General features: G+C 46.3%; 1 protein-coding gene across 1 annotated transcript in view; it reads left to right on the plus strand.

Moving 5' to 3' along the window:
• LOC147709413 (xanthine dehydrogenase/oxidase-like) overlaps positions 1-16,830 on the plus strand; it is a 1,362,843-nt gene that overhangs the window by 221,251 nt on the left and 1,124,762 nt on the right. Inside the window, exon 6 of the mRNA XM_086927983.1 lies at positions 13,442-13,513. Coding sequence (XP_086784109.1) covers positions 13,442-13,513 — 72 coding nt within the window. The remainder of the gene's footprint in view (positions 1-13,441; positions 13,514-16,830) is intronic.

Genomic DNA, 16,830 nt, shown 5'->3' on the forward strand with positions numbered 1-16,830 from the left:
CGGGCCAGGGGGACGGTATAAAAGAATTCCTTTAAAAACTTGATTGTGATTAAGTGTGATGGAAAAGGCACAGGCTTCACAGTCCAGTCGATGAATAGGTTCGATCTTGGAGTGAAAAACCGCTTTATGGATAATGGCTAAACCACCTCCTCTCCCCGTAGTTCTGTTCTGTCTTACCACACAAAAACCCTCCGGTGTGGCCGAACAGAAATCCGGGCCGGAGGCAGCATCACCCCAAGATTCAGTTACAAACAAGATGTCCAGCTCCTGGCTTAGTATGAATTCCCTAATGTCCAAGCTAAGTTTCGGGAGGGAGCGGGCGTTGATAAGCGCCGAGCGAAAATAGCGCTTAGGTGTGGTGCTAATACCATAAGCAGAAGGCATTGGACATGGGAGAGTGTAGTTACAGCCTGGACATGGGGCAGGGGCGGACACAAGGCAGCTGGGAGGGGGCAAGTGTCGACACCGCGTGTTAATGGTGGGTGTATTGAGGTTCATTCATGGTCATAACACTACTATTTTAATGTACCTCTGTCAAGTTTTATAATGAATGTAATTTTCTGAATATTTTTTATAACTGAATAACGTTTTTATGACGGACTGACTAAAGAATGTGTTGCACATATTGGTTTCAGTGCTCTAGACAGTTTTTTCCAAGATGGCACCTGTGTGCAGAATCCTACTTTCATTAGACATAAGCTCCTCCTAATAGTTAAAGACAGGCAGCAAAAGAAATGTGGTGAGGTAAGAACAAGCTGTACTAGAAAAGCACACAATTGGACACCTATGAAAAATAACCTCCGCTATTGATCCTTTCTTAATGGGCATCTCTTTAAACATGGTGTTTCTACTGAATAACCTAGTACAATATGTAGTTCATTGAAGTCTAATTTTGTGATACCAAAAATTTCTTATGTTATTTGAACTCATAATTCATTTTTTGTGCCTTGTCAGTCATTGTTTAAATAAAGATATATTAATATGTACAAATCAACTTTTTTTACTGCCAATATGACAGTGTGAGAAATGTGGCTATTGTTTCACTGGGGTCACGCAATAGCCACAATCCCTTGCAAGGTGAGCCACGAAAAAGTGACTAAAGTAACCTGTGCTTAACCCTGGCTTGCTTGGCACTAAAAGCAGTCAGGCTTGATTTAAAGGCAATGCATAAAGTATTGAAGCTGTGTTACAGGGAAAGCGGTCCCAGTGTGCACTTTTTAAAGAACACAAGCAATCCTTTATACTAAGTCTAAAGTTAAAACAATAACACAACTAATCAAAGAGGGATATTATTTAATCACATCCTTATCAAAGCAATGTATGACAAAAAGACTCCTTTCAAATATACAATGTGCCCAGAAGGAAAATGGAAGTGGGGTGGATAAGTGGTTCTTGGTGAGGATTAGGGTTTAGTGAAAGGATTTAGAGATCCAGTGAGGACACAGAATACATCATTGACATCACAAAAGCATATTTACTAAGCCACATGAGAAAATAATGTTAAACCTAGGCCATATATTGAAACACAGTAATAATAATCTGTTGTTCATGGATAGGTAAAGATGTAAAAGTCGACGTTTCGACCCCTGATAGATGTAGGCTAATTTCCACCTTACTACGAGGTCTTCCTCAGGACTGGGATTGGTGGTGTGGATGAGTGAGGGCATCAAACAACTGCCTAATTTGTGGAGCAGCTTCAGTGAGAGAAGGTGGGCCGGTAGGCTCCTAATGAAACAGAGAGCGCGATATCACCTCTTTAGCAGGTATGCATAATGTCTTTAATACAGTGTTAAAGTTATTTCCGATGGCCGGGAAACTCAATTTCACAATGGCACTACCTGTGTCTCAATCGCGGGGCATGCTGCTGGCGCTGAAATGAATCACACAAGGTTTAACCCTGGCTTGCTTGGCACTAAAAGCAGTCAGGCTTGAATTAAAGGTAATGGATAAAGTATTAAATCAGCACACAAACCGTAATAAAGTGAAAATCAAAGACAAGAAAAATCCCACTCCAATTTCCGAAAATAGAGTACATTTGAATAAATTATGTGACACCAATATGACAAAAATCCAATTAGTAGAACTGAATTTAGATTTTATTTGTGTAAAAACCATTGTTTAAAAGATGAAAGCACCAACTGCGGACATCTAGTCACACGACACCATGTAAAGGTAAAAAAAATATGGCTGACTGTGGCGAAGCGCATTTTGGATACGGGTGAGAAAGGGGGATTGGGCTTGGTCAGCTCTTACCATCGGACTTGGGAGATACTTATAAAAAAATCTTTTGAGGAGGTAAAGTTCAGCGGTGCAAGACTGCAGTTGGTGTCCGAGGAGGGAACACCATCCTCAGATAGCCTTGGGTCCATGGTGGAAATTCCTACGTTTGGACTAAGGTCTCTTGTTAGGAAGTCAAAAATCTCCAGCTGGGCAAGGCAGAGGGCTGTAGCTTAACCCCTTCGCAGCGGGGGTAATTCCCCCGCTGTGCTGGGGGGGCACGCACAGCGCCCCATGCTCATGACGAGCACAGCTTGTCATGAGTCAGAGTGCTCGTGTGCTCATGACGTGAAACGCTCAGCACAGCAAGGGAATTATCCCCGTGTGTGAGCGTTCCACAGCTCATGACGAGCTCAGCTCATCATGAGCACCGGAGCACCATGCCTCATGACGAGCTGAGCTTGTCATGAGCATGGATGGAGTTAAGAAAGACAGTTCCACAAGGCCGAATATCCCTTTGGAGTTTGACCCCTGAACAGGATTTGCTGCTCCTGCGGCAAACATAGCGGGAGATGGGTCAAAGTCAAATCGACCAGCCATGCACCTCTGCCAGATAGGTGAGCAGATTGGTCCTGGTCTCCTCCTAGTTCTCAGAAGAGGTTTTGGCCAAACATTTTCCAAGACCACAGTTTAAACACTTCTGGGCACCACACCCAAGGGTCCAGGAGTGGTAGGATACCACTTCGTGGTTCAGGACTCACACAAGCTGGGTCCACATGCAGTTTCAAGATGGTGGAAGCCTTTAGTGTCCCCGAGGCTCATATTAGAAGGCCAGAAAGCAAACCCTTTGAGTCACTCTGGGGGTCCTGGGTTCAAGTTGCAAGTCCAGTCCTTCTTCCCCAGGCAAGAGAGCAACAGGGCAGAAAGTCAGCAGTTCAGCAAGTCAGTTGCTGGCCAGCAGACCAGGAAAGTGAAAGTCTTTTCAGCAGCAAATCAGTCCTTCTTCCTGGCAGAGTATCCACAAGTCCAGAAGTGTAATGAAGAGTTAGTGTTTGAAGTCCTATTTATGTACTCTTCACTGTGGCGCGAATACCACTGCAGTGCTGGACATCCCAATCACGGGCATGGTCATGACGGCTCCCGGCCATCATGAGCACACGCCCACTGTGACTCATGACGGCCAGGGAGCCGTCATGAGCATGGAAGAGGCTATACCCTGAAGCCCTCCTTCTGGAAGGTGAATGAAGTGCCGTGAAATTTCCTGACTCCCCTGCCCTGGCTCCAATCTGGATGCAGTGACACTGTGGAGGTCATAGGTCATTTGTGCCAAGACAGAGCACTCCCTATTAAGTCGCAAGTGGTGCTGTGCTCAGCTCCCCCCCCCCCAATTTTGCCAGCGGATAGCATATTCAGGCATGCCTAATCCCTCCGTTGTGTGACTGTCTGGGAGATATTCACAAAGTCGAACTGACAGTTACACCCAGTTATGTGACCCAAGCACAATTGGGCTAAGGGCAACAAAATGCCAACTTTCTAAAGTGGTATGTTCAAAATTGTAATCAAACATCTGACTTTATCATTCCATAGGGTTTCTCATTACAATTGCAAACACACAAAACATAATATACAACTACCTGCTCCCAATTGGGAATTACAGCTTATTAAATGTACTACGGAATCTCCAATGTTATCCTATGGGGTTTGTAGGTCTCACAGTAGTAAAAAAAAAAATTAGGAGTTTTTCACTACCTTAACATGTAACACTTAAAAGTATACATCCAACCTTTCAACTACAAGGCACCCTGCCCCATGGACCACCTAGGATCAATCTTAGAGGGGACTTTTATGTAATAAAATTGGATTTTCAGGCTTGGTTGGCAGGGGGGTTTTATTGATAAGCCACCATGGGAGTTTACAACTGCAAACTGCATTCCTGTTGCAGTGGAATACCTGGGACACATTTTAAGGTGCTACTTAAGTAGGTGGTACAATAAGTGCTGTAGCCACACTTGTAGCATTTACTTTACAGGCCCTGGGTATATGATATAGCACTCTACAAGGGATTTATAAATACATTACATTTGTCATTTGTGTACAAGCCAATATACCATGTTTTAGGGGAGTGAGCACAAGCACTTTAGCCCTAGCTATCAGTGGTAAAGAGCACAGAGTCCTAAGTCCACAAAAATAAGTTCAGCAAAATGGAAGAGGAGAGGCAAAATGGGAGAGGCCACTCTAAGGTCGACATGTCTAACAGACAGATTAAAACATAAATTGTATGTTGAAAGGTAGATAAATAAAAAAAACAATGATGGAGGGTTGAGGGACCATCTGAGCAAACACAGACCCCAGTCATCGTCATCCTTGTAAGACCTTTTCAGTAAACATTGGGCACATACATTTGTGGCTAGGACCTGTGTGTTGGCAACAGTGGTCTGCATGTGATGGATTGGTCCAACATATTTGTATGTGAGATCTGTCCGGCAAACTTGGCTAGCCGATGCTTGTAGGAAACTGGTCTGGCCTATGGTTTGTTGTAATGTCTGACAAATGTAGGTGTTGGGTAACGGGTGGCTGTTGTGTGACTTTGTTGGTTCAGTACAAGGTGCATTGACTGCAGTTGGTTGCACACTCAATGCTTATTGGAGGAGTGAATGCGAACATGAATCCCTATAGTAAAGCTGTTTTGTAAATCCTGGCAAGTTCAGACACCTGCTGGATGTACCCAATGTCTGTTTGGCTTTTCTGACTCCTGAAACTTGTCCAACTCCTAGAAAGGGATTAGTATATAGGAAAAAGCATTTTAACGGTCTCAAGGCTGAATTGAAGTCTATGCGACCATTAAAAAGCTTAGTAGATCTGGCCCCTGAATCCCAAAAAATCAGAACTGTACTGCAATTGACGTTTGATTACATATAGATTAATTTTCTTACTTTTTTGGAATTCACAGCAAGGGCGTAGTAAGAAAATTAAAATGCCCCACTTTGAACCAAACCTTAAATGACATTGAGTGAGCACCGAAAGTAAGCCCCACCCTTCCTAGGTTAGTCCCCTCCACCATTACATCCACTCATATATCCACCCTTCCATCTGTTCATCATCCTTTCACCTTTCCACCCTTACAGCTATCCTTAAATTATTGGAATCCTCCATTGAACTTACATTCATCCATCTTTCCACCTTTTTGTATATCCATCCATCCACCCCTACCTCCATCCATCCAAAGACCGTTCCCTTCACACATAGATACACCTATTGTTTCTCTCAATCATCCATTCATCCTTTCACCCTCCGGTCCACCCATCTATCCACCTACCCATCAATCCATCCACCTACCAATCCAGCCACCAATAATTTCGCCCTTCTTTTCATCCTTTCAGCAGATGATCTTTTCATTCTTCGGTACACCCACACATCCTATCAACTCCCCTTTGCACTTCCCCTTAATTTCTTGTTTTCACCAAACCTTCCTCCCTTTCACTTAGTCTTCCAACTCTCCTTGCTTTCATATTCACTTAACTCTTTGCACCTTTCTTTACTTTCAGCCTTTCTTCCGACCCACTGACTCCTCCTTTCCAGTTTTTAACTGCCACAATCTTTCTTTTCTAGCATTTTTCATGTTTTGACTTTTCCCTCTGTCCCTTTTACTTTTTGAAACTCTCTCTTCAAGAAAAAGAAAGTTTATGTATACCCAAAAATCATGTTTGTGAGTGTCTACATACCTTCTAGGGCATCCCCACCTTACAATACCTGCTCCAGCTATGTGAACAGATATTCCCATGGAAACCATACTGGAATAATATTTTGTGTAAGTAAATAGATTTATGAATATAGAATCACTTTTGAGAATTTACATTTGTAAATAATGCAATTATCAGTGGAAGTTGAATCTTGCCCTATGTGCGCAAATGCAGTCATCAGGCCTCACTAGATGCAGGTTAATTGGTAATGTCCGGATTCATTACAATTTGAGGAAAGCATGGAAAGTTTTCTTTGCAATGCTCAGAGAAACTGTCAAACCTGCCTTTTTAAAACGCAATCACCTCTTCACCGCTTACAGGGTGTATTGTGCCCCAGCAAGATTAGAGAAACTCTCAGGGACACATTATGAATGTAGAAACCCTGCAGCTGATGATCTTCATATGTTTTTAACATGCCCAGCTATTGTGAAGTTTTGGTCTGAGGTGTGTAAATTTCTTACCGAAGTAACAGATATCACAGTGAGGGTAAGTCCCGCTTTGGTGTTTTTGGAATCTGGCAAAATAATGATACTGTGATTAGCAGGCTGGATGCAAAATTTATTTTCTATGTAATTCTTTTAGGAAGATGAGAGATTTGCAAATTGTGGAAGTCGAACATTCCACCTTACTCTCTGGAATGCAAAAACAAGTGTTATATATATATATATATATATATATATATATATATATATATATATATCAGTAAACAGGACCTGCTATGTGATCCTAGCAGTAGAGAGAAAGTATGGGCTAAGCTGGTGGACTGGTCTCAAGAGTTTGAGGTCCAATGATTAGGCTAATGTTTAGCCGTCGGTCCTGTTTCCTTCGGTGTTACGGGCACTCAAGGGAAAGGTGGCATAGATCGTGGGGGAGGCATGGAGCGTAGCGGCAAGAAAACGACATTCATCCACGATAACGGACAATAGAACTACAACTCCCAGGGACGGCCAGGAAAGAACTACTGTTCCCGGGATGCCGTGCGCGGCACGTGCGCAGGTCCGGACACGGATAAAACAATGGCGGCCGCCATATACCGCGTCGGATACTCTGAGCCCGAGCTGACGTTTCTTGGATGCTCCACAAGGCAAGGAGCAGAGCCTCAGCCAACACCCACACAGTGAGTGCGGGAAGTATCGGGAGAGACACGCAAGTCGAGCGGCTGCTCCTACGCATCCCGGCTAGCACGTGAGTAACTTGGGGCAAAGGTTAGTCTCACTCTGGAGCCGTAAGGAATTAGCGAACTGGAACTTGGTGTTTTTGGTGCTAATATAACCAGGACAAAACAAACAGAGGAGGAAAACTCGTATTGTTTACTTATCAGCCACACAACCTAGAGACTTTCGTGGTACACACAGATAGCGGTTGTTGGGGAGTACAAGACATTAGCCCCCTCTCAGGTGGTTGGAGAACATTACTCGAGTGGCATTGTCGGCCACTGTGTAACACTGTACCCCTCGTTGGCGAGTGTCGGGACCGACATTCATGCGGGGGACAGTTAGTCAAAAAAGGTTCACCGGTCTCTAGGGATAGCCGCCAGGCAAGGCTCGAGTGGCATTGTCGGCCATTGCTTAGCACGGTGCCCTCCGTTGGAGAGTGTCAGGACTGGCATTCATGCGGAGGATGGTGTGATTCCACATTTGTTGTTTACGGGTGCCTAGTAACCTGGTATTCTTAGTTCTCTGCATTTGGAGTGCTACTTGAGCTTTATGGTGTAACAATAAAGCCTTGCACTTACTCTACGGTCTGTTGGTGATTTACTGTGGTCTCATAAGTTATAGGTCTTGGTTCCAATGCCATAACCCGATCCCGAGGACAGCCAGGGATTACAAAATATCCCACCTTTTTCAGGCTTTTCATAATCAGCCTCCCGGTTGGGTTAGGAATCATAGCCTCCATGGACAACGTGCTAGAAGCCCTGCTTGCAGTCCAAACCGAGCTAGCCGCATCAAGGCTAGAAACCGCGGATATACGAGCCAGAATGGAGAACTTGCAGAGAAACCCTTTTGATGCTGGGACACCAGCGGTTGTGCCGCCAGCGGCTGTGATGGTAGAGATGCCTGTGTCTATACCACTCGCCACGCCCGAGAGATAAAGCGGGGATCCTAGTACCGTTCAAGTGTTCTTGACACAAGTAGCCCTGCACTTTTCATGCCAACCCAAATCGTTCCCAACCAACCAAGCTAGAGTCGCCTTTCTGATTTCCTACCTGGCAGGGAACGCCACCCAGTGGGCAGTGTCGTTAGTGAGCCGAGATGACCCTCTCCTGCACGACTGGGAGTCCTTCCAAGAAGAGTTCGTAAAGGTGTTTGACAGGAGAGCCGATTCGTATACGGCAGATAGGGAGCTGCTGGAGCTGCGTCAGGGCAGCACTGGTCTTGTACAGTACATGAATTCGTTCAGATGTTTGGTATCTGAAACCAGGTGGCCTACAGCAAAACAAGCAGCGCTCTTTCACCAAGGCCTGAGCGAGGAGCTGAAGGACGTAATAGCCCAAATCGACCCTCAACCTGCAACATGTGAGGATCTGATCAGTTTGGTCCTTCGCCTGGATCATAGGCTGGGCGAGCGTCGGGGCGATCACAAGAAAAAAGACAAGGTCTTACCCTTACACGGGCCTGCGGGGTCCATGGACTCTCAGCCTCCCACTCGTACAGAACACATGGATATAGGGGCAATAAGAGCCGGCCTTACGACCACCGAAAAGAAGTCACGCCGCAAACAAGTACTGTGCCTTTATTTTGGCAAGAAGGGCCACTTCGTAAGGGAGTGTCCGGTCAAACCAAAGACGGGTCGCTTCAGGAACCCAAGGATGACAACGACGACCGTCGACAGCGAGGCGGAAAACTAAGGGACTCCAGGAAAAGAGAAGGGGATTCTGGGAGTTATTGTTCTATCCCTTCCTTGCAGTCGATGACACATCTAAGCCAGAGACACGTGTTCATAACCATTCGCCTTTTGGTTCAGGCGGAATGGGTTTTGGTGGAAGCCATGGTGGACTCAGGAGCCACAGGCAGCTTTATGGATGCAGATGAAGCCCTTCATATCCGCATCAATCTACTCACCAAGGGAGTACTGGAGAACGTCTTTGCGGTGGATTGCTGGAGGTTGGTCTCTGGACCCATCAGGGAACACACTGGGGATGTCTGTATGAGGTATGGAAAAGAACACCTGGAGGTCATCGACTTCAGCATCATCCAAGCACCCCAGTATGGAGTCATCCTGGGGTTACCCTGGCTCCAAAAACACAACCCCTCTACTGACTGGGTATCACAGGAGATACACATGGACTCTCCATATTGTGTACAGCATTGCGGTGCCTCCTCAGAGCAGTCGGCAATGGCAGGCAACACGTCACAAACCATCGCCACTGCCGCTAAGAAAAACGTTAGCCTTCTTGAGGCATACCAAGTTTTTAAGGACGTGTTCGACGACGTCCAAGCTGAAGTGCTTCCCCAACACCGGATGTATGACTGCCAGATCGACTTGTTACCGGGGGCGAGTGTGCCCAGCGGAAGACTGTATGTATTGTCAGAACCCGAGAACGTACATTTACGCTCATACTTGGACAATATGCTAAGCCTTGGTTTCATACGCCCCTCTAAATCCCCGGCTGCATCTCCCCTGTTCTTCATCCCTAAAGCCAATGGAGAACTCCGCGCCTGTGTGGACTTCAGGGCTCTTAACGCCATAACCGTCAAAAATCGGTACCCATTGCCCCTCATCAACGTCTTATTGGAACAAGTAAAAACAGCCAAGATATATACCAAGCTAGACCTAAAGGGAGCGTACCATCTCGTACGCATGAGAACGGGGGACGAATGGAAAACGGCGTTTAAGACCCGATTAGGGTTATACGAATACCTGGTAATGCCGTATGGGCTATGCAATACCCCTGCAGCATTCCAGTACTTCTTGAACGACGTACTACACGAACACCTGGATGTCTATGTCGTGGTTTATATAGACGACACACTGGTGTATTCCAACAACGTGCAAGAGCACGTACATCACGTATCGTCCGTATTACAGATCCTGCAGGGGAACCGATTGTACTGCAAGCTCAGCAAGTGTGACTTCCATGTCACGACTGTAGAATTCCTGTTAGTCATGTTGAGCCCAGATGGTAAGACAATGGCGGAAAGAAAAATCAAGGCGGTAAAGGAATGCCTCCCCCTAGAAACGTCAAGGAGGTACAAAGCTTCATTGGCTTTGCCAATTTTTATAGACGGTTCATTGAGGGGTTTTCTGGATTGGTAGCCCCTATCACACAGCTTCTGAGGAAATCGCAGGAATTTCTCTGGACCCCTGACTCGGGGAGGCCTTTTCTGCACTAAAGGAGGCGTTAGGGACAGCTCCAGTGTTGGCACACCCGAACACTGACCTTCCGTTCATAGTCGAGGCGAACGCTTCGGACGTGGCTCTGGGGGCCATCCTGTCACAAAGGCATGCAGATACTGGTGTGCTCCATCCGGTGGCTTTCATGTCTAGGAAGCTGAACGTGGCCGAGAGGAACTACCACATCGCCGAGAAGGAACTGTTAGCCATCAAGGACGCGTTCTTAGAGTGGAGGCATCTTCTGATGGGGGCAAAACATGTGGTTTCTGTCTTCACGGACCACAGAAACCTGCAATTCATGACAGTGGCCCGGCATCTCTCCCCTCGGCAGATGAGGTGGATGCTTTTCTTCTCAGGATTCAATTTCGTTATAACATACAGGCCTGGTGCCGAGAACAGGAAAGCGGATGCCCTTTCACGCCAGACATCGGTCCCATCACCCCTCCAAACGCGGGTGAGACCGATTATCCAACCCAGGACGGTGGTAGGTATGATACAGCCTGACACCTTTCTTAGAGGGGTACAGAAAGGTATTCTCTAATTTGAGTGGAAAACCTGGCTACGACACCACGCGGAGTGGCAAGTTAAGGATGGGATCCCTACGAAGGGATGTTGCATCTTGCTGCCCACTCCACGGCTTCGGAAACAGGCGTTCAGGTGGTGTCATGAGTCGCCAAGTGCGGGCCATCTGGGGCCAGAGAAAACAGCGGAATACCTCTCTAGACAGTTTTGGTGGCCGCATCTACGAAACGATGCGAAGGGATGGGTCGCTTCCTGCGATTTTTGCGCCACCATGAAATCCGATCATCGCAAACCGCAAGGGTTGCTGCAACCCCTTCCGACTCCCTCTAGACCATGGGAGAACGTCTTGTTGGATTTCATAGTGGGGTTGCCAGTGGACCAAGGATGTACCTCCATTCTGGTGGTGGTCGATTACCTCACCAAGATGGGGCAATTCATAGCCTGTAAAGGCGTACCTTCGGGTGGACGGCTGGCCGCTGTGTTGCTGAAGGAGGTGGTGAGGCTACACGGTCTGCCCAACGTAATTGTATCTGACAGGGGTTCACAGTTCATAGCGAGATTTTGGGAAACATGGTGCTCCTCCTTACATGCTACATCAGCGTTGTCCACTAGCTACCACCCCCAAACGTTGGTGCACCCAGCGAGGAGTACGGGCCTGCCCGAAACGACCAGGAGAACAGCCCACATCAGGGACAAGATGCTGCGCTCCCAGAAGTGTTTGGCGGAATCCAAGGCTAGGTACAAGACTATGCTGATCGGCATAGGAGGCCAGGACCATTATACAAAGCGGGGGATTATGTGTGGGTCTCATCCCGCAATCTGCACTTTTGGAAACACAGTCTGTTTCATCCCAAATTCATCGGCCCTTTTCGTATCGAGAAGTGCGTCAGTCCAGTGAACATGAGGCTTCCGTTGCCCTCTACCATGCGGGTCCATCCTGTATTCCACATATCTCTGCTGAAACCCTCTGCCTCTAGAAGGCCACCATCAACCTTGGCCGTGCAGGCGGATGCTGACCGGGAATACGAGATTGAGGGTATTCGCGATTCCAAGTGGAAGAGGGGCAGGCTGTGGTACCTTGTTGCGTGGAAAGGGTTTGGTCCGGAGGAGCAGTCATGAGAGCTTGCCGCGGGAGTGTCTGCACCTCGTCTGGTGGCGGCTTTCCACAAGAAGTACCCTGCGAGGCCTGGCCCTTGTGGGGCCCCTGTGTGAGGAGGGATGTACTGTCATAGTTCGTGGGGGAGGCACGGAGCGTGGCAGCAAGAAAACGACATACATCCATGATAACGGACAATAGAACTACAACTCCCAGGGACGGCCAGGAAAGAACTACCGTTCCCGGGCTGCCGTGCGCGACGCGTGCGCAGGTCCGGACACGGATAAAACAATGGTGGCCGCCATATACCGCGTCAGATATTCTGAGCCCGAGCCGACGTTTCTTGGATGCTCCGTGAGGCAAGGAGCAGAACCTCAGCCAACACCCACACAGTGAGTGCGGGAAGTATCGGGAGAGACACGCGAGTCGAGCGGCTGCTCCTACGTGTCCCGGCTAGCACGTGAGTAACTTGGGGCAAAGGTTAGTCTCACTCTGGAGCCGTAAGGAATTAGCGAACCGGAACTTGGTGTTTTTGGTGCTAATATAACCTGGACAAAACAAACAGAGGAGGAAGCCTCGTATTGTTTACTTATCAGCCACACAACCTAGAGACTTTCGTGGTACACACAGACAGCGTTTGTTGGGGAGTCCAAGACATTAGCCCTCTCTCAGGTGGTTGGAGAACATTACTCGAGTGGCATTGTCGGCCACTGTGTAACACTGTAACCATCGTTGGCGAGTGTCGGGACCGATATTCATGCGGGGGACGGTTAGTCAAAAAAGATTCACCGGTCTCTAGGGATAGCCGCCAGGAAAGGCTCGAGTGGCATTGTCTGCCATTGCTTAGCACGGTGCCCTCCGTTGGAGAGTGTCAGGACTGGCATTCATGTGGAGGACAGTGTGATTCCACGTTTGTTGTTTGCGGGTGCCTAGCAACCTGGTATTCTTAGTTCCCTGCATTTGGAGTGCTACTTGAGCTTTATGGTGTAACAATAAAGCCTTGCACTTACTCTACGGTCTGTTGGTGATTTACTGTGGTCTCATAAGTTATAGGTCTTGGTTCCAATGCCATAACCAGATCCTGAGGACAGCCAGGGATTACAAAGGGTGGAAGTGGAAAGGGTTGTTTCTCTCTTGAGTGGAATGACTCCAACCTAGCCTGTTCACCAGAGAAGGATGGGAGTATAGCCAACAAGTGAATTGGCAGAATGAGGACAAAAAAAGGATTCATTACAATGCAGAGGTACAGTAAAGGTCAGACTGAATATCTGGTGGATTCCAACAGACAATGAGAAGTTGAGAGGAAGCGATGTACCTAATACTGAGGGCTGAAGGTCAAAGGTGAAGGAGTCAAACAACATCTGGGGGAGCGAAAGTGTTTCTTGAGTTGGAATGAATCATGCAGCAATTATTATTCCCCTCCCAGTGCAATTCATTTAAGTATATTTGGAATACAGATTAGGATGCTATAAATGTTCTGCATAAACCTATACAACATGGTACTGAACTAGAACTTCCCTTTTTTCAACAGGACAGTGGAAAATGCTGTGGAAAGAGGGACAAGGATCAAGGCTGCTGTATGATTATACAGGAAAACAATGCTGTAAGTGTGAAAAGGCGCGTTGCCATGTCCTTTACATTACTCTTTTAGGTCTGTCCTGTAACACACGGGCCGATTATCAAAACATTTTGTAGGTGTGACTTCTGTAGTACTCTTGGCTTGCTACTGGATTTCACGATTGACCAATAGTCCATCAGGCATTCTCTTGACTTACTCCTGCAATAGAGGAGTAAGGCAGGAGTAAGTCAGCCCACAGTCTTTTTGAATTTGGCCCATGGTTTTATTATGGCATATACATTTGGGGGACAATTGTCAAAAAAACTACTAAAGCTCAATTAACTGAATATTACTATTGGTAGGTAAAGCTTACGGTTTTAGTACTTCTGGCTTACTCCAAGAGTAATCCAAGACGAAGCCATGGATTAATCCAGGAGCACTCCTAGCTTACAAAAGTAAGCCAGGAGTATTCTAAGTGTAATTATAATCAAATGTAGAACATACAACAGCGCTCGTCGTAGTGCTATGAAGAATGCGTGCAGTTTTACTTTGTTGTTGTTCATAAACAATGCAGGGCTTTAAGTGGGATGAAGAAAGTGAAGGGTCGCTAAATGGGAGTGGCCTATGTAGATTTAGGTGTAGCTTAAACATGTAAACTAAATTCCTGTGATTCCTATAGTGTGCTACCCGACTTATAGCTTAGTGTCTCTGAGCTTCTGGTTATTGCATCCAGATACAATAACACAGCATTTGATGTACACCTAAAACCAGCCACGGCTTCAGAATATCAACCCATCTAACCACTTCAATGACCCATTGCCTCTGGGCATCTTCAAAGAAATCAAGAATGTACTCATCCCCACCTGGACAAGGATTCTAAACGCTTCTCTATCACAAGGCATAATCCCTGACTGTCTAAAAGCAGCTCGGGGGTTGCCTATACTAAAGAAACTAACGCAGATAAATCTGACCTCAATAACTTCTGCCCTATTTCCAACATCCCTTCCTTAGCCAAACTCCTAGAAAAATGTTTACAATCTCAACTTTGTGCTCACATAGAAAACTTCCAACTCCTAGACCAGCATCAATCAGGCTTTCGGAAGGGGCACAGTACCGAGTCGTCTCACTCTCACGTTATGGATGACATCTTAAAAATGGTTGACCAAAATAATTCATGTCTCCTAATCCTCCTTGACCTTTCCTCCGCTTTCAACGCGGTTAATCATGACAACCTCCTATCTATTCTGAAGAATAGGATGGGTTTCTCTGGTCAGGTACTACAATGGTTCTTGTCCTTCCTCCACCACAGATCACAAAGAGTCAAGGCAAACCACTCCCTCTCCCAGCCCTCTCCAGTACTCATAGGTGCCCCCCAAAGGTTAAGCCCAATCTCCTATCCTCTTCAACCTTTTCTTGGAACCATTAGCTAATTCTCTAAATTCCACAAACATTCTTTTCCATATGTATGAAGACGATACGCAACTTTATCTGAAAATGTTCTCCCCGGATGACATCATCTCACTGATCTCTACCCTAACGTCTAAGCAAAATTGGTTAACTGAGAACCATCTCCTGCTCAACACCTCCAAAACTGAATCCCTTCTCATCTCACCTCCGAACCACGTCCCGAAGCTAGACCTTTGGCTAAATCGCCTCAATGCTTTTTAACTGCACCCTTCTCATCATAGACTCTGCCAAATCCCTCGGAATCACCCAGGACAACCACCTGAATATGAATAATCACATCAGCAATATGTGTAAGGGAGCTAATCACTTGATGAGGACACTTAGAAATATCAAACCACTCCTTCCAGAAACCGATTTGAAGCAGGTGGTCCAAGCGCTTGTCTTGCCGAGGCTTGACTATGGCAGCGCTACGCTCTGTGGCCTTCCCAAATACACCCTGGCTTCACTAAGGGCATCACTGAACACTGCGGTACCAAACTAAATGAGCACATATCCCCAGTCCTAAAATCTCTTAAATGGTTGCCCTACAAAGCTCAAATTCAGTTAAAGGTTGCTGTTATGGCGCACAAAGCTCTGCATCTCAAAACTCCCAGGTACCCAGCGCAAAAGCTTGAATTATCCTGTGGTGGTAGAGCCTCAAGAAGCGCTAACACTTTCCTCCTGAAACCACTCATCCTTAGCAAAAAGAGAAATTGTCACCGCGCCTTCTCTGGCGCTGACCCAAAGATATGGAACTCTCTTCCTCTGGAAGTAGGCAGAATTGCCTCAACAACTGCTTTCAAAGTGAAAGCCGAAAGATTCCTAATGAATACATTTTTACCTTAATTGGGCTAGGTTCACCTGCTCGAAGCCATTGTTCCTACATCCATTGTACCAACACTTGATGCTGCTCTTCCTTACCGCGTACTATGCCTCCCTGCGTAGCCTGCAATATACCTGTTGACTGTATACTGTATTATTCTTCCTGTCTAATTTGCCTTGTAATTATGCGATTTTTCCTGGTTTTGTATTCTTACTTGATGTTGACTTTGCTTTTATGTCCTTCCTTCCATACTTTTTGTAAAGCGCTCCGAAATCCTTCGGGATCTTGTTTGCGCTATATAAAACTTCATAAATAAATAAATAAATAAAAATAAATAAATAAGGCTATGGGCTTTGTCATGAGTTGTCTCTGTGCGCTCTGCAGAGAAGCCAAATATTGGATGAGCAGGTATTCTGAACAACTTTTTAACACACTTACAGGCCCTGCGAGAAACTCACACTACCCAGAATCTGAACTCCAGAGCTTTCAGTCGTGGCCAGTTCTAAACACCTGGAGGCGACTCCATTGAGAGCATCAACTATACAAGAGTAATATGCTGAACGATAAAAAAAAAAAGCAAAAACACAACAACGTGGGAACAGCTAACTCTCTAATGCACTGGGATATTCAGTAAAGGGTGAAATATAAACGGGAGCTACATCACTAACATGGATTATGTTGTAATCTACCAAATGATTAATGCACCCTCTCTATGGTTGCCCCCTGCTCTACTGCTTGGCCTACATGATGTCATCAGAATGTTGAGAGGGTTTGATTGTAAGAAGAGATTAGTTGGTGTGAAGGGCTGAGCAGCGAAGTGGTTGCTCCTTGTGGGGCCTATAATATGGATCTGATCTGAAGAATAAAGCTGTGATCCTGAGTTAAATTCTGGACTACGTAGCTTTCTTTCAACTGTAACACTGGCGACGATTTTAAAGAACCTGCGTGCCACTTCTAAGGTGAAAGGACTTTCAAAACCAACGAAACTAAAGGAACTTCAAATAAGGGAACTACAACCTATGGATTTGTTGAAACCTGGTACTCCCAAGGCCCCACCAGTGACCATATCAAGGGTCGCCCTACCACGTAAGTG

This window comes from Lissotriton vulgaris, chromosome 6, assembly GCF_964263255.1.
Source record: "Lissotriton vulgaris chromosome 6, aLisVul1.2, whole genome shotgun sequence".
Classification (NCBI taxonomy): Eukaryota; Metazoa; Chordata; class Amphibia; order Caudata; family Salamandridae; genus Lissotriton; species Lissotriton vulgaris.